The 19,819-nt window shown below is 42.5% G+C and overlaps 1 protein-coding gene across 1 annotated transcript; it reads right to left on the reverse strand.

The window, feature by feature from the left end:
* Nucleotides 1-2,461: 2,461 nt before the first annotated feature.
* On the reverse strand, nt 2,462-18,162 carry LOC145416067 (roundabout homolog 1-like). The gene is made up of 5 exons (XM_080285163.1): nt 18,111-18,162; nt 8,117-8,695; nt 6,004-7,220; nt 5,107-5,416; nt 2,462-3,471 (listed from the first exon to the last, which is right to left on the reverse strand). Exons 1-5 carry the CDS (start codon nt 18,160-18,162, stop codon nt 2,462-2,464), a joined length of 3,168 nt encoding a protein of 1,055 aa, XP_080141289.1.
* Between the last annotated feature and the right edge of the window lie 1,657 nt (nt 18,163-19,819).

Below are 19,819 nucleotides of genomic sequence, written 5' to 3' on the forward strand. Positions count from 1 at the left end.
GATTGTTCCTAAGAAAACTGATTCATACAGTCCAGCAATTCATAGTAATAATAATAATAGGATACAGGAAGAAGAAAGATCCAGACTTCTTGATCATGTTTTATTACAAAAATAGTCATGTATAAAATTCGTAGAAATGACTAGTAACAAATACAGCACCGGAGGAGAGGGGGACGGGAGTTTTTGGCACCATAGTATTGAGGTAGGAGAAGTGGGAGGAGTTATATAAAACGAGGGAGAATAGGATGAACGAAGGAGGGGAGAAGAGGGTGAAGGAGAGAAGGGATGAGAGTGAGGGAGGGAAGGATGAAGGAAGGAGAGGAGAGAGAATGGTGGACAGGAGAGGGGAAGATGGGGTAAGGGAAGAAAGAGGAGTATTACTGGATGAGGGAGGAGGAGAAGGTAGAGATGGCGAGAGTTTTGGAGGATGTGTAAAAGGAGGGAGAGGAAAAGGCTGGGCGAGGGATGGAAGTACTGGGTTAGTGCAAGGTATGGTGGGGGGCATTGAAGGACGATGGGGCTATTTTGAGTGAAAGTTAATAAGGTGTAATGGAAGGGAAAAGAGGGAAGGAAGAAGTGTACAGTGAAGGGGAGGAGACTAAAAGGCAGAGAAAGAGAGGAGAAAGGGAGTCGGGGTTGAATATAGGGTGACGGAACAGAATGATGGTAGTAAAAGTGAAAGGGAGGAGACTAACGGGCATGGTGGGGGAGGAAAAAGGGCAGAGGGTAGTGTAGGCTCAAGGATGAGGGGTAAAGCAGGGTAAAGGAGGTAGTGCAAGTCTCGTATTCTGAGTGGCTTTGGAGAACTTGTACCAACTCTTTCCTCGGCCATTTATTGCCCATATTACACACTTCTCTCAGTATATAGCAGATACCAGCTCATCATTAAAAAGACGCAACTAACATGCAACCGAATATTATTATGTAAAGTGCTAAATGAAACACTGAGAATGAGACATTGCTAAGTCTTCCACGCCAACGAGAATACTGTGAGTCCTATCGTGAGGAACTGCACTATCACTAAGGTGTGGATGGGATGTTATCACTAGGATGAGGCATATTACCACAATGATGTGGCTGAAAATAGTATTACAGTGGTGTGGAAGTTGTTGCTTGGGCGGCTGAGGATAATACTGTCGGGTGTGGCTAAGAGTATTACTGAAGGCGAAACTGCGGTATTATTTAGTGTGTAACTGGAGATAATAGTAAAGTGTGTCTGTGAATATTACTAAGGTTTGTAAGAGTACTACTGTAAGATGTATCTGAAAATTTTACAAGGGTGTGAGGGAGAATATCATTATAATGTAAGTTGTATCTTTACTATGTGGCGTGGATGGGCATTACTAACGATGGCTGGGAGAATTACCATAGGGTGAGGATGGGAATATCACTAGGTTATGACTGAGGAGATAAACTGCATTATTAAAGTCTGTCATTATTATAACAGAGTATAAGAAGAAGAGTAACAAACATCTTTTGTTCACTTATTAGTCTTTTATCTATCTATCTATCTATCTATAAGAAGAACAGTAACAAACAAATCGCCTCCAAGTCGCACTTATTACACTCTCTTCGTCAGTCTTTCACCCTCCATCACTCTCCATGGCCAAAACCACCTCAGTATATAGCTAAACACAAACACACAACATGCGCACATATCACTTTACTGTTCACTGGTAAATAGTAAGAAATGTATAGTTCACAGTTTGATATGCACATTAAACTCGTCTCATCACTATACACATAGTAATGCGTACTCGAATGCTCCCTATAAACAATAGATCACTCTGTTAATAAACACAGACCACTGTACAAGGCATTTCTTATATATATATATAATATATATATATATATATATATATATATATATATATATATATATATATATATATATATATATATATATATATATATATATATATATATATATATATATATATATATATATATATATATATATATATATATATATATATATATATATATATATATATACAGTATATATATATATATATATATATATATATATATATATATATATATATATATATATACACACGACTGTTACAGCCCGCATCAAAATTATCACTTTCGGCGACGTTATATGAAGCACAGCGGATAAGTGTTGATTTCACAGTACCGATATTTAAATGTATGAATTACACTGTGTCTGTATATGCGTGTCTGTATGTGTGTGAAAATACAAAATCCTCCGCCAGAACTTGACACCCTCTTTACTGCAGATAAAAATATCTACCGGTACATTGAACCAAAGCTGTTGTACACTCACAGCAGTATCAATGGGTGGATATAGTTATTTTGTAAATACAAGGCACTGTTGTCACTGTTTTGAATGTACAGGTTTAGCCAAAACTTGTACATTTACGTCAGTGTCAGTCTGTGCATATAATTCTTCCTTTACACCAATTATTAAGATTTCGTTTTATCACTGGTACAACTGCTAGTGCGTGTTGCTGCGTGGTGGCTGGCCAGGGTGAGCGAGGTGGCACTCAATATGCCCTTCATCACCACATCGCTGCAGGCTACTGAAGGTGAGGAATCTGTTAGAGGGGACGACCTGTGCATACGGCTCATACATGTGCTCCGAGGCGGCATCACAGGGCCTACCGTAGTGGTCCGCCCCGCCCATATTATCATACTGGGAGGCCCTGGAGCACATCCTGGGCGCCACCTCCTGCTGCCTTGGCTCCCCCAGGTCAAGATCTGGCGGTGGAGAGGTTGGTGGAGGAGGTAGGATGGCAGCCCAGTTGACCTGCACCTCTGCACTGTGATCATTTGGGTGGCAGCAGGACGTGTGTGGTGGTGATGGTGCCAGTAGAGCCATGGTGGCATATGGTTCAGTAGTGTGGTTGGGCAGCAGCATCCTAGGCTCTGCATACTCGTTAACCATCTGATCCGGCTTGAGGAGTCGTGAGGAGGATAAACTGGAATCCTTATCACTGTCAGACGGCCTCCATACCTTATGGTCACTGTACATATTGATGGAAGGGTCCTGGTACAGTGGGGGTGCATGAGGAGGGCTGGCTGGTGGTGCCTTGTGCCGTACCCTCCACAAGTACCACACTGTACCAAGCACCAGTAACAGCACCAGCGGAATCAGTAGGTAGGCCAACCACACTGACTGTGACGGGGCATACAGCACCTCCCCTGCTGCCACTGCCCTACCCAACCCCTGTCCCTCCACCACTACAGGGGCACTGAAAGGTCCCGCTCCAGCACCTGTCAGCGCCGCCACACGCAAGGTGTATATGTGTCCAGGCAGTAAATCACGAGTTTCCAGGTAGGGTGTACCAACTGTCTCAGTAACCTGACTACCGTTGTTGCTGAGTGTGACCATGTACCCTATCACCTCCCCCTGCGCCTCCTCAGTACTAACGCCCGACCACTCGATCAGCACTGAACCCTCCTCTTGCCTCGTTACTCGCACATTACCTGGCGCAGTCAATGGCACTGGAAAGACGGGAGTGAACGCTTCAAGTTAAGATTAGGATTTAACAACATAACTCATGTCCTACCTATCTCTTCCTGTCAGTTTATCTATCTATACCTATCAATTTTTTTTACTCTCTATTCTTATCAGTTTGTCTAATATAACTCTAAGTGCTATCTATATTTTCCATCTGTCCCTATCAGTTTCATTACCTATCTTCTCCAGCCAGTTGGTTTATATACTTGTGTACATGTTTATCGATCTATCTACCTTATTGCTAACTTGTACTTGTCTTTTACCTATCAGATTGACTGTTTCTGTACATATGTGACAGAACCAGGGACACATGATTACTTTAAGACCACTGGCATCCAACACATACACCAACATTGCGATACTTGACCTAAGCTGTAAAACATAATACAGTACAGTAGCTATAATACCTTGTCATTATTGAAACTACAACACAGTTTCTTATACAATTAGACTTAAACAACATTGCTAAACAACATTATCATACAATACTTAAAAACAGGCCACATGTCTTTGACATAACAAGTACTACCAAAGATGTCTTATTAGGTTGTATTCCAACTACTTCCAGAATATTTTAGTCATCCTGCTAATCGCCCGTCTAAAGGAAAGGGTCAGTGAAGGCTACACCTAACTCCTCTAATTCGATAAGTCTCTCCTAAACCGAAGTCGTCATCAAAAGGTAGCCATCACCATCATCATGAAATTTTCTTACCTAAGGACTGAGTAAGAGAAAATCCAGAAGCAAGAAGACAGGAAGTGTGCTTATGTTAACATCATTCATTCATCATCCAATCCTACGTTGCCCCATAAGGAGCGTAGGAGCCCGGGGCTAGGCAAGGTGGTCCTAACATTTAAGATGAGAGGGACCAGCCTCACGCATGCCTGAGTGGCATTACATGAGCAATAATCCCCAACCATCCCTTGGATATAAACCTTCACCGGCTCAATCCGATTGGAGTGCCGTAATTACCCACTAAACCACCAGGCGCCAAAATTTGGTTATATGGTTACCACTTACCACCCAACGTAGTAAATATTTCCTGGTGTACAGGAAACCACTTGGCTTGTCACTCAGTGTAGAGTCACCCACAGGCAGGAGGAGGAGGAAAGAATGAAGGAAAGACAGAAGAGGATGGAAGGAAAAAAGGATGGAGGAAAGGGCAGACACCCGAGAGCAGCACTACATTGAGTGAGCTAACAAAAAAGAAATAAAATAATCGTAGTGAAAAAGTTTGTCTTTCCCGCAATCCCGGATCTGAAAGAAACCTAGGTCATGTTAGATTACACTTGGCACTGGAAGCTTCATAACTGCTGGCACTTCTTTCTTAGCAACTTAACATGCATATTACACCCAGACATTCTCCTTTATTTAATTTACATAATTTTACTCTTGACACTATATACGGTACCTTAGTAATGCACAGGAGGATAAAAAAGTGCAGTATGTAAAATACGTAACTAAGAAAGAAGTGTTACGAAACCTCCCACGCCAGCAAGAATACAGCCATAAAATTTATCGACTTCAGGCGTGGTATGTATGTAATATGCAAAATTAATTGCTAAGGAGGAGGTACTATTAGGCACTCCTACGCCATCAAGAGTATTGGCCTTAAACTTACCGCCCTCGGGCGTGGTGAAGTGGTATGAGTTGGACGGCGTGCCCTCGACGCTGTGCCAGAAGGGTACGATGAAGAAGGTGTAGGGTGTGTTGGGGTGCAGGTTGTGGAGGTGATGGGTGGATGAGGTGCCCAGGACAGTAGTCACCTCCACACTGCCGCCCTCCGCCATCCAGTACACCAGCACCCCCTCAACCAAGTCCTTCACTGGCTCCAGGAAGCTCCAGTTTAGCTTAACACTGTCTTCTGCCGTGGCTGTGGCCTTATTTAGAATTACCAGGGGACGCGCCAAGCGACGCCGATCCCCACGCACCTGAAGTAGTGCATATTATTACTAAGCCTGACAAAATACGAAAAACAGACAACAGTCCGTACTAACAATAATTGCTGTCAACTATTAGGGAGATATGTTTACCATAGGAAATGGTTAAGGACTTTTTTAAGTACAGTGTGTTCCATATATTACGCAACCCAATTCTCATGTGCTGCTGTGATGTCTCAGCCAGCACCACCATTATCTACAGTGAATCATTTTCTTAGTTCCATAACCTTTTTCATGCTTTGCAATATTTGTTTTTTTATGTTTACTGACTCCTAAGCTTATTAGTTTGTCATGACTTTTCCTGTCACAAAGGACACTGAGCAGTTTCCACCAAACACAAGATTGGAGAACGTAATTTGCAAAACATCCTGCATTTTTAAAGGATCCTAACCAATTTTTACAATACAAAAATCTCCATAATATTCCTTTAAATATAATTACACATTAATTTTTCCTAATATTGTCACAGTAATATTCATTTTAAATTTTGAAGTATTTGGAGGCTTTATGAGTAAAACAGTAGAATTCAAACAACCATACTTATAACTTAAACCTAGGACAGTTTATAAGCAGGGTACCTGGTCTGCAGTAAGGGTGGGGTGTGGAGGGGCCCTGGTGGTGACAGGGTCAGACCAAGGGCTGGGGAACGACGTCCCCTGACTGTTGACAGCACGCACCAGGAAAGTGTAGGTGTGGCCTGGTGACAGGTGGCTGACAACACATGATTCTTGCGTGATAACTGCATCAGCCACCCGCCACTCGGACCATCCCTGGCGCCAGTACTCCACAGCATACCATTGGTGACCAGCCTTGCTGCCCTGGGAGTTAGGCATCCAGCTTAGCTGCACTAAAGTTTCGTTCCAGTCCAGTACACGGGGCTTGCTGGGAGGTGGTGGCAGTAGTGGTGACTCCTCTGGCTCTGTGTTCTTCACCACATTAAGCACAGCCTCCTGCTGTATGCTGCCTGTTGTTGCCGTTACATGACAGCTGTATATGCCAGCATCGTCAAGCTGCACGTCTTTGATGATGAGGGCACCATTCTCTGGCAGTAAGAACCGAGGCTGGTGAGGGTGCTGACTCAGCAAACGGGATGGCAGATGTGCGGCTGGCTGGTACCACCAGGTGACATGTGCTGTTGCTAACTCACTCACCACCTCACATGAGAACCTGGCCACTCCTCCAGGGGCCACTGTCAGGTCCTTGGGTCCCACACCAATTACTGGAGGAGGCAGCGCTGTTACCACTACTACTTCTGCTCGCCCACTCACCCCTCCACCACTGTTAATGCCCCAGCAATAGTAAGCACCGGTGTCCTGTGTGCCTGGCTGGTGCAACAGGAGAACACTGCCATCATCAGACACTGAGGCATGGCTGCTGCTGTGACCAGGGGACAGAACAGCTGTCCTGTCCGCAGAAGGGAGGCGCCAGAGCACGAGGGGTTCAGGCTCGCCTTCCACACGACATCGCAGTCGTGCCTCATTGCCTTGGATCACCTGCAGGTGCTGAGGCCGCTGGGTCAGCTCTGGAGCATCTAGCACAGTGAGTGTAGCCCTGACAGTGGCTGCACCTGCCTCACTCTCGGCCTCACATACATAAACACCTGAGTCTGCCACTGTCACTTCCTGCAGAATTAATCGTTGGTCCTCAACAGTGGCTCTTCCCAGTGGCATCCCTCCATCCACTCGCCTCCAGGTGACTGTCGGGGTGGGAGAGCCCCTCGCCTGGCAATCCAACTCCACACCAGCACCTGATGCTACTGACATGTTGGATGGCTCCTCCTCAAACCAAGGTGGTGCTGGGAGAATTAAACCCTTGTTGATAGAACATCTGTATATCAAAATTATTATACTATCATCTCGACCTAATGATAATGCAACTTAAAATTATATGGTAAATCAGTAACTAAGCATGCAGGGAGGCCCTTTTCTTGCAAAGTGAAGGGATTTCTATAATCTGTTTATATTAGATGGAGTGCAAAGGGACTTCTCCAGCCTGCAGTTCACCAGGTTCATGTACAGATGAGCCTGGAGCCACAACAACAACCGGATGATCCATTTCTGAATTTAACACAGAGACATTCTAACTTTGTTGACATGAAACGTATATTAATCTCATGATACTGAAGAGAGAAGCCTTCATGTGGCACTGATATAACTGAGCGGCTCTGCTGTCTGGTTATACAAAAATTCCTGAATTCCGTCACTCTCCCCCAAAAGGAGGGTGGTGGACCGCAATAGGTCAACGAGCCTACAAGCCTCTGGGTTCACCTTCAAATGAGCCTGGATTGCTGCTACTACCACTACTACTAAACGCAAAGGATATTTTTTTATATAAAATACCAAAAGATTGTTTGACAGAGAGAGAGAGAGAGAGAGAGAGAGAGAGAGAGAGAGAGAGAGAGAGAGAGAGGATGATGATGAAAGTCTGCTGACGCGGGGTAATATAATTCAGGGTCAATAATAAACACGACCAACCATCAACCCATGATGTTATTTTTTTACCATAATTTGTTCTTGCAACCACAAGACGATATTACAAAACTTAAGAAATAACTCTTATATCGATTGGGTTAATGAAGGCTATTCTTAACCCCACCAGTTCGAAAATCCTCCTCAAGGCTGAATAAAAGAACCTGGAGACAACAAGAACAGAACAAAACAGACTGTCTTCGTAGTGACGGTGTTAACTTACTCATGACGATGAGGTGAGATGGCGGTGCCTGACGGGCGCCAGCAGCGTTGCGGGCACGACATATGTACTGGGCTGAGTCCTGCTGGACGGCCCGGGCGATTATCAGGTCACCATCCTGGCTGACACTGATGCGGCTGGAGTTGATGACCTGGTGTCCATCCCTGAGCCAGGTAACCTCAGGTGGTGGAGTGCCCTTGGGAGGCCGGCAGGGCAAGGTGATGGATTCCCCTACCAGCACTTTTATAGAGGAGTCAGCCTGCTGCTGGAAGTCATGGGCCAGTGTGGCCACAATGAGTGTGGCATTTTTTGAACGTGTGGCGCCATAGCTGTTTGAGGCCACACACCAATACGTTCCGGCATCACTGTCCCTCCTGGTGGCCGTGACCCGCAGGAAGAACAGTGACCCTGAGGGAAGAAGCACCCGGTGTGAACGCTGATCCTGTGATGACGTGACCACTTCCTCCCCGTCCCGGAACCATCGGATTCTGAAACTGCCTGAGGCGGCGCAATTCAGAGTGGCGGGGTCATTGCGCCGCGCCACCACGTTGCTCGGGTGTTCCTTGATCACTGGAGGTGCACCTGTACAGGAGACGTCATCATCAGTCTCATCATCTTCAGTGTCATCATCAGCAGCAGCAGCACGAATTCTTTATCCTATCTAAGGACACCATTAGGTTAGGCCTAGAAATCAGTAAAGAGATAGCACGGTAACGGAATAACTGTTAACAATATGCTCACTGAAAACAAGAGTTACCCGTACTTAATGAAATGTAATATATCATTTGTTCACATATGACATTATTATTATTTTTTTTTGTGCAAACTAAAAGTATCCCTACTCAATGACCTTAAAGTAACCTAAGTAAGAAATAATGTTCAATTTGAAAACTAAAGATAAACTGGAATTAATGGAAAACAGTCTTATTTTCATCTCTCCTGTCTCATAAGAAGCATAGGGGCCCGGAACTAGGTTACTTAATCCAGACATTGAAGTTAAGGTTACTAGTCGCCCTCTATGGGTGGCATCATATGATTAGCCAAATAAAACTCAGTCTACCCTTAGATGTACAACCTGGACTCACCTTCAGTTCGATTCCTTTAACTCAGCTACCAAACGTCAATAATATTTGGCTATATATGGTAGTTACCACCCAGCGTAGTAACTAGTTTCGTTTGCCACAATGAACCACTTGGTCTGTTACTCAGTCCAGAATCTAAACTAAGGCAGCATTACACAGCCGATTGCTGGGTGCTTCCTCCTACCAGCATACCAATAAAAATGTACGCACATTTTTGTTTTTTTTCGTGGTTGCTGTCTCCTGTCCGTTTTTTTTTTTTTTTTTTTTGTATTCATCTATTGTTACAGCGCTGTATTCTAAGTGGCATATGAGTCATCTGCACCATTTCTTTGGCAGTTTATTTTACATATACCTCACCAGTCATTTATATGCCGTCTTCATCGTTTCTATATCTACGTATTTTGTATGAACAAAGGATGCTGAGGTGTAATGTGAAAAATAAATAGCAAAACAGAGGTGTTTCAACCCGACTCCGACCATCAAGGTATCTGACGAAGAACTAAGTTGGGCCGAAAATGTTGTATCCTTACAATAAATAATTATGTGGACATCATTCTTACACTTAAATATTTCAGGACACTGAAAATATCGGACGTTTGTTTTTACCAAACAGAAATTGGTTTCACTCCAACTTGAAAAACCAAGATGTTTTATGAAATTCCACGAGTCATAGTTAAGAGGTAAGACTGAGTCTGTCTGGCTAATATTTAAATTACTGACCCACCAATCTGACAATACTCAGTCGTCAAATTAATTGAAAAGGGGCAGGTATCCTCGTCAGGTTAGAACAAACGCAATGCAGACAAAAGAAAGAAGGGCAATGTGCTCTCTCTCTCTCTCTCTCTCCACATGAGTCTAGTCTGTTGTAGGGTAAATAACTTTTTTACCTGGAACTGCACCTAAGATGACACAATACAATGCGGGAATAACACGTCATTTCGGGATGCATTCTTGGTGACATAGGAGGCTTCGTAGCACGTCTTCTTTAGGGATTTAATTAGCACATTATACCTTAACTCTCTCTTGTATATTAATTTCAATCCCTTTATTATTGACATTGTCCGCATCAGTAATACAGGTATATATGAGGTTTCTGGTGTTATATGCCAAATAAACCGCTTAGGGAAAGCTGTTACGAAATCCCGAACCCCACTTATAATATATCCCTAATAACCACGATAATTTCACCTGCAGAAAACATACGAGGAACACGTGTAAGTAGTGATATTCTGTACCCAGTCAACGCCATTGCCACACTGCTATTGTCTGACTGCTCGGCGGCGAAGAATGTGTATGGTACCGCTCAGTGAGGGACAAAACTTCCCACACTCTTCCGATTGTGACGTTCTAACCACTAGACCACCAGGCACCCTTCCCTCATCTCTAAAATACCTTACGTCAGCATTCTACCACTCCATTCTTAACTTGCCCTAAAATCATTTCCGTCATCACACCGACATATCCTCGTCATCCACATTCATCCTATTTCGTCGTCTCTAAAACTCGTCCGTTACTGTACTTCTCACCCACGCACTCCATGCAGTCACCCACCCCTGCAATCACTCACCATCCCATATTTATCTCCTTTGATCCCTAACTCAGTCTTTCGATATTCTCTTCACTTAAACTTGCTCTGTATTTGCCCTCCTGCCATCTTGAATGCTGAGATGTAGCAAGAGTTTACCTCTAGATTAAAGTGTCAGTCATGAAGAAGTACTATGAAAAAGATGTAGATCTGCAGCATTGCGTTATGCTGTAATTTGTACTGGCAGGAGAAGGATGAAAATCGCCACCAAGGTAAGATGAACACTCTGTGTCCACCACCGCTAACCTCTCTTCGGCTGTTATCCTAGAAATGCCTCATCTGTCCTCTTTCTCATTGAAGTATCTTCCGTTAACCTTCAGTTACTCGATCAACATCCCTAATATCCTTTTTATCTTTTCTCTTCCAAACGATTTTTCAACTTGGCGCCATTCCTGTATTTCATCATCAGTTCGCTCCAGACTCGATTAAATTGCTCCGTAGGCCTATGCCAAAATCCTCAGACGCCATTTTCAGTTTTTTGTTTGTTTGTTTTCTCTAGCCTTCTGTCTGTCTCACCATAATACAATAATTTACCGTTATCCGTTGCCCACCCACTGCATCTTGTCCAACCACTCCACAAATATCATCTTACACCAACCCATCGACTCCACATTCCTCCCCGTCTCCCTCTACACACACACACACACACACACACACACACACACACACACACACCGCTGGTGCAGTGGTAACGTTCCCGCTTGCCAACTGGTGGACGGGAGTTCGCGCCTCGTTCAGGTTGCGAAAAGTTTCACTGACGAAGTGAGTGGTTACTGTCCCCCTTGAGCAAGGGGACGGGTGTGTGCGTGTGTGAAGGTCACAGCCTTGCCCTTAGATCGGACTATATGAGCTCTCAGCTCCCTTCCGGGAGGGAAAAAGCTGACCATCACGACCATCCAGTGATCCTAACCGACCCGGTGAATTACACAGTCTCTCTCTCTCTCTCTCCACACACACACACACACACACACACACATCCAGCTTAACTCTTCTCACCCCCACCTCAGTCTCAGCCTCCTTCTCCCCCCTTTCCCTCTACTTTATCTCGGCCAAACTCTTGGACAAAGTTTGTGCCTATTTCGCCTTGGCTCACCTATACTCAGTTTTTTTTTTTTTTTTTTTTTTAATCGAGGCGAAGATGCACTTGATAGGTTAGTGATCATTGGCTGAATGCAACATTACTTCATAATCTCCTTACTCGTTAGCATTATTAATTGACAACATACTGTATATCTAAGGGGGAAATCTGGGTTAGTGAATGTTATTCGGACATGTTGCACTCAGCCAATCATCGGCAACCTGTCAAGTGCATCTTCGCCTCAGTAAAAAAAAAAAAAAAAAAAAAAAAAAAAAAAAAAGCGGAGTCGTTAGGGACCTGGATGACATTTTGACTCCTGCACATCGTATTCTAGAGGAGGATTAAAATTCAGGAACACTTTATTATCTGCCTAAATGACTCACAAGCATTATTCATACAGTCTTTTTCTTCTTCCCTCTTTTCCCTCAACTCTTGACTGTAAACACGGGGTCATTTCATATGTAAAACACACACACACACACACACATATATATTAAAATTTATGAAGATTATTTGGCCTGTGAGATGGAACAAGGAATTTGGAAAGTATGAATGACTTGTGAGCCATTTCACTGCGCTTTTTTAATTTTATTTTTATGTGGTTCTCTTAGTTGTCTTTGGGTCTCACCTCATCCCAGCTTTTAGGTGGGAACTAGGGTTGGTATCATGTAATTAATACTACATATACCGATATACCAGACATTTATCTAAACAGTAAGCACTAGGGAAGGATGCCTCCATGTTTCATCACCATAACATAAACTGGCGGCACCACTGCATAGGTTTACAAATGTCCGTCAACGCCCTCTCTGTCCCCTCAGAGGGAAGATGGTAGACGGCAAGATGAGAAGAACGTCAGTATGCAGTCCACTGGGTTCACCTTTAGATAATCCTGGGCCAATAACAATAACAACAACAACAATAACCAAAAGGACTATTAACTAGTACTCTGCATCTCCCTATACCAATTGCATGTTTTAAATTACTGATGGAATTAACATAGGTAAACGCAAATTATCCATCAACATATCTGACCTCGACACTGAGAAAAATAACGACTGAGTTATAACCTTTGAAGATGCATGTGTTAGCAGCAAGGGCATGTAAGATTCCTCATCACAGTCAATGGGTTATATTCAGTAATATTATCAAATGTATGGAAAAATTTACAACACAAAGGACATTTTGGACAGTCGCACCCACCCCAACCATATCCTATGCGTACGCCCTACGCACATCAGATGGTGTCTTTTCACTCTTTTGTCTCTGGACTCATCCCTCAAAATCACAACAGACACACCTCAGGTACACACCACATGTATGACCATAAAATTATATGACTGCAACTTGCCAGCCTTCATTCTTCAAAAACATAGCTACATTGACTCAGTGACACAGTTTGGGAAACATACTGGACTTGGCAACCGCTGGGGGTATGATAAAATATAAATAAATAAATACATAAATACGGTAAATAGTAAATGAATATAACGACACCAATAGAGGTCCCTTCCCCAAGGGGAGAATCACAGCAGCCGCGAGCCGATACATATCTAGAGCGGCTCGGAATGACCCTGACCTTGACTCACTTTCACCAATTTCGAACTCATAGGAAATATTTATCCCTCCTACACACCTATAAAATTTGGTGATGATAACTTCAGCGGTGGCGAAGTTATCGTGGTATCAGACACACAGACCTTGACCTACTCTCACCAATTTCGAACTCGTGATCGATTTTTCCTCTACTACACACCTGTAAAATTTTGTTATTATATCTTGAGTGGTTGCAACGTTATCGTGCTGACAGAAACACAGACACACGGAGGGACGAGCAGACAACCTGAAAACAATACCAGCATCGCTATCGCGGCTAGTAATGAGACTGAATAGTAATGATGCCAAACCATAATTTTTGGAATACTGGAATGAGAAATTGCGCTGGTCAAGAAGAATTTTCACTGCAGGAGCAAGAAGATCGTTGCTTCGTATGTGAACGTAAACAAATCTAAGTCGTTGCGTCCTTTGTTAGCTAAATTACAATTTCCTATTGCTCATATATGAACGGACGCATAAGTGCTTCGTTGTGTTCTCATCTGGAAAGCGTATAATCTCTAAATCCTAAATCTCTCTCTCTCTCTCTCTCTCTCTCTCTCTCTCTCTCTGTTAGATACTGCTATAACTTAAAGTAGTTGCTTGAATGTGCAGTCGCCCCAAGAAGTGATGACAGAGTTTCAGATGGCTTCGGTCACTCTGCACTGCCGTACGTTCAGTGAAAACAGTGAATATAAGGTAAACATTCAATGCCTTCATCACGTCACATCAAATAAAATATATATCATATCGCGCTAAGAATGATGTAAAATGAATAACGGGAGGCAGTGATATATTAGATTTAGAAGTTAACACTTAGTTACCTTTCCCGATTTGAATGAATGTGAAATGTATTACTCCGCGCGCGGTGGGCAGTAGGCCTATAACTCCGTGTTCCTGATTTATCTTTCCCAGGATTTCAAATACAGATGCTCTAGTTTCGAAGACCAGTTAAGGAAAATTCTTGTGACTGCAATACACTGCCTTATTTTCAAATGCCATGGTGATGATCCAGCAACAATAAGGATGCCATAACAATGAAATTATTCTTCGTAACGATGCCCTGCCTGCTGTAGCAGCAAGACCATACTGCATTTTATTCCGTCTTCCTCCCGCAACTTTATTACCAACTGATGCAAAATTATTTTTTAGCTGTAAGGAGGTATGACAGATTTTGTCTTTTTCTCTTACACCAGGCAATATACAGGGCCAAAACATGAGTTCATAAATTCTTGCAATGCAAAAGCACGCACTTTCTACTCCATCTTTTAATCTTAATATCTGTCTTTTTAAATAAACTGTAATGTCCTGCTGAACAGATAATGCTGATTTGGAAATTCTGAACTCAATTATTTGTTTATGAACCTCTGCATTATATTACTCATGCTAATTGATTATGCACTGAGGATATCAGACTAAGACAAGTCAGCATTCTCCAAAGAGCTCCGACTCTAGGCAAACATCGAGGTTCTTTTTTTATACTTCTTTCACCGACAGCCCTCTGGCATATATTAAATAATCCAGAGATTTTTCTTAATGGAAAACTGGCCAAAGGCAGTTTAATAACTTCATATCTTTGAGTAAATGTTATTTCCTTCCGTGCGTGTTGATCAAAACATTTAAAATAGCTTAATGACTTGCGCCGCCTTCCCGCTTTCGGTCGTCGTCCATGGAGACATTGGAAACGGAAATAAATGACTTTAAATTATTCCCTAGTATTGTAACGGAAATTGTTTTATAAATTATTAATTTTAATTGTTTATTGAAGCACCCTTTTGTTCAGTCTTACGCTACTATGAAATTATTGCGTGTTACCATACTAGACGAACTCCACAAATTATTCCTGACTGTCCCTGAGCGATAGTTATGAAATTTCAATTAGTTCCGTTTAGGATTTCCTATTATCGTAACTAACGAACTGCTTCCCACAATTTTGAAATATACAGGTACTTTAGCATTGATTTATTGTTTTTTGTAACAGTTTTACGTATTAGGTTTCACCTCGTAGAGATATAAGCAAGAGTATGTGCACCATCGCTGACCGAACTCTTCTGGATACTCCGCCGTCACTTCTTGGGCCGACTGTACGAGTACATATTATGCCGAACATGAACTTTCAGAAAGCGGGCTAGGTACAGTTTTCGGTTCCCCTATCTGTTATCATTTCCCTAGAACGTTTGTCATAGTTTATTTTTCTTAATATCTGCTTATTAATTCAGCTATTTAATATTGGTTCTCGAGAGGGACGCCGCCTTGTGGCGGCGCCGATATAAGCCGGACTACCTTACTCCACTACTTAGTTAGGCAGATGTCCTTCATGTCCCTCCCTATATCTCGAAAAAAGATGGTGGACCAGCTACAAACGTTTTATTAGTATGGTGTGAAATGCAGTAATGGGAATAGAACTCCCCATCCCAAATTCTCCTTTTTTTATTTCTTGTTTCTGCACTTATCCATCCCAACATCTTAATATTTAAGGCTACTTACTATATATATATATATATATATATATATATATATATATATATATATATATATATATTGTAGAAGCACAGTTTGTTCGTTAAATTTTGACACATCATAGCAGGACATTGGTATTGAACTGGCTCATGAAATTCTCAACACGTTTTCTTGTGTAGTTTATTTTGTGTATTGTATTCTCTTGTCAGCTATTTGCATATATTTTTTTTAACCTGCAAATAAATAGCATCGACAAAAGACACTAAAACATTAATAGTGATGTGCAGAATTAGTGGCTAAAGAAGAGATGTTCCGAAATCTCCAAAGTCACGATAAGACCCTAAGACCGCTAATTATCCTGAGTAAACTTTACAAGGTGTATTAACGTTGTCTAATAAATCGGTCCAGATTCCCCTGATGGCACAAGTGCTTAAAAATATATGAACCATCCAGTTTATAAGTAGCTAATTATATGAATATAATGCACATCTAGTAGAAAGACTATTATTATTATTATTATTATTTTCTTTAATACTACGGCATATAAAATCAGCGGAACAGTTTGACTATATTATAGACTGTTATATAATTCCCAACATGGATAATCCCTTCGTCGATCAATGTATAATTCTAATCATTTCACTACGACAACACTTTTTTCGTGGTTTATTTTGCTCAGGTCACCATCATACGACATCTTTGCCCAAACTAATCTGACAAAGATCCCTAACCCCTTTCAGTTGGATTGATGGCCAGGTGTTGCCAGATTGAAAGGTTTATTTAATTACTAATCAACGAGACTCAGTCTTACCTCATAACTATAAGGTTCATCAAATTTCATTCGACCACGACAGTATTCACGGTGTGGGAGTGGCCCGGTTCCGTAAGGTGAAAACAAAGACATTAAAGTGAAGGGGTTAATGAGGGCTACAATATTTAACCCCACAAATTCGATATGTCTCGCCTAAACTGAGTAAAATCGCCTGGAACGGCAATAGTAAACTAAAAGGTGTCATGGTAGTGAAGATGTTAATGTCACATAATTTCCTACGTTGATAAAAACAATATCGACCAGTAGTTCATTTTAACGCCACTTAGGAAATAACGTCCGTCAAAACATTATGCTTAACATCAAAGCCGATACAAGAGAGGGTCGCCTTCACGTGGTGGCACCGATATAACCAGGTGGAGGAGCTGCTTGGTTATAAAAAAAACTTCCATCAGCTTCCTATCACCAGAATGGAGGATGGTGGACTGCAGAAGTGAAGCTATGTCTGCCGTCCATCGGATTCATGATTCATAGAAGCCTGGGGCCACAACAGCAACAAAAGGAAGAACAACAACAATGACAATAAAAAATTCATTCCATTATCTGTTGAGTTGATCAGTAATAAACTGTTCACTAAAATATAATGAAGAATTGGTTCCGGTATATACACGACCCATTCACAGGCAAAATGTATTGAACAATATACCGTACTTGTAATACGGCCAGCTATCGGTTACCGTACGGTTAAAGGTACCGGTAACTGTCCTTTCAGTAGTATGCACTTATGATTAAAAATATTTAATGTTTACCAACTTTTTCAATCATGTATATTATCTTTTAACCTGAAGCTAATTTCCATCGACCAGAAAACCCCACTCTTATACATGGCACAAACTTGCGTTCTTTTCGCTTATTTGTTAGTATGTGAAAGCCAGAAATTGTCATACAGTATTATGCTGGATAAATGGAGAAACAAATGAGGGAGAGGGAATTTAAAGTGCAGGCGATGGAGTCTTCTGTTTCATTATCAGTGGACGATTTTATTGTGTACTGGGAGTGACTTTTCGAAATGGTGTTAAAATCCCTTCAGCAATACCCTAAGTGCTAAAAGCCTTTCTTGAGATGAATAAATCGTCTGAAAAAAAAAAAATAGCTAAGAAAAGACGTCACGGGGATTCAAAGGATTGCAAATATCTATGACCTGGATGATCTAGTGGATGAAATCACCTGATAAAAATACAGGTAAACAGATTTCGTAATTACTCGGAATAACGCTGTCCATATAATTAGGACAGGATGCGATAGGTTACGTATCAACCAATGTTATAGCAAACCTAACCTAACCAATCCTAGCCTAACCAATATTGACACACAGAGACAGACTTGTTTCGGATAATTACCAAATAAAATTGTATTTAGTTAACACCAACCTGGATGAGCAGCGATGAGGCCGAGACACACGAACAAAACAAATAAATCCATGGTTCTTCGACGGACTTTCCCAAGAACTCTCACTCACGCACTCATTGCCGCCGGAATCACAGTAATAGTCGGACCTTTCATCTTCTCTTCGCATCGTGTAACACAGCTCACTGGGGACCTATTTTCACAGTCCCTATAGCAGCAGTATAAGAGTCGGGTTATTTTGCTATTTTCCTTTTCAATTTCTCACATAAAATTGGAACATTATGCATCACAGGTCACTACAGATCACAATATTTGTAATGCCCGTAACACTAATCATAGCGACTGGCAGCATGACTACGTTCCACAGCAACAGCGAGTTCCAGCGAGCGTCTGTGGCTAAGGTCTAGAGCGAGATGATCCAACACCCTGCCTCTGCCAGGTCTGCTCTCACACTGATCGCCTGCTGTGACTCTGAGCGAGTGAACGGGGAGACCCACGCAGGCAGAAGGGGTGGCCGAGAGGGGGACAGAGGCAGGAGGCAGTTCAGAGAGAAAACAGAGAGGAGTGAGAAGAGAACAGTGGGGACGTAGAGAGGGGAAAGGAGGAATAAGAAAGGAGAATGGGAGGAGGAAGGGGACAGGAAAGGGAAAAGATACGAGAAGAGAGAGGAGAGATAGACCGGGAGAGGGCAAGTCAGGGAAGTGAGTGGGCTTGGAATGACTCTGAAGGGGAAGTGTGAATCATCATGGAAAGAACAGGGAGGGAGACAGAATAAAATTAAAGAATTGGGGAAAGATAGAAGACTTAGAGAAGTGGATGAAGTAGTGAAAGGGTGGGGAAAGCGAAGTAAAGGAGAGGTAGGAGGAACGAAAAGAGAGCAGAGGAGGGGGAGCAAAGGAAGTGGGAGTTCTGGGCAGGAACTTGGAGAGGGAACGGGAGAGGAGAACGAGGGAATGGGGAATGTCAGGAGAAGGGGAAGGTAGGAAAGCAGGGGTGCACGTGAAGGGAAGGAGAGAATCAGGGGTGGAGCAGAGGTTAGGGTGAACGATAAGTGATGGGAGAGGCGGCGAGAGGGGAAGGACAAGGGAAGTAGGATGAAAATGTAAGAAACAGAAATGGAAAGGGTGAGTTTGGCGGAAATTGCAGAAAAGGAATAAGAAAATGGAAAAGCAAATGTGCCAGGTATAAAAAGAAACGAGGACATTAAGGAAAGAGAAAGAGATGATGGCGAGGAGGGAGAGAAGAGAAGTATTAGGTGGTGACAGAGAGGGGGAGGTACAAGAGTGGGAGGGGAGGTGGGTGTGGACTACAGAAGGCGTGGTTTGCGATGGCAGGTGGGTGGCAGCCAGTGTGGACATGGGGTAGGGATGTGTGTGTGTGTGTGTGTGTGTGTGTGTGTGTGTGTGTGTATTATTAGGGGTTTAAAAGCTTATTAAATTTATCACGATGTGTTAGTCACTTTAGTTGTGGTATAGGGTAAATTGATGTATTGATGTGTTGTGTTAACCTTTACACAGCCAATTGTTTACTCTACATAGGTATTATATTCAGACTAACACCTGGCGCTTTGCTTTCAGTCAGTGGGTTAAAGCTGACAATTTTCAGCAAAATTTTTCTTTGCTCTGGACATAGTATATTACTGCATTCATAGCATACCGTTCCTCTCTCTCTCTCTGTCTCTCTCTCTGTCTGTCTGTCTGTCTGTCTGTCTCTGTCTCTCTCTCTCTCTCTC

Source organism: Coenobita brevimanus, chromosome 13 (assembly GCF_032717465.1).
Source record: "Coenobita brevimanus isolate Jiangsu-jjx chromosome 13, ASM3271746v2, whole genome shotgun sequence".
Classification (NCBI taxonomy): Eukaryota; Metazoa; Arthropoda; class Malacostraca; order Decapoda; family Coenobitidae; genus Coenobita; species Coenobita brevimanus.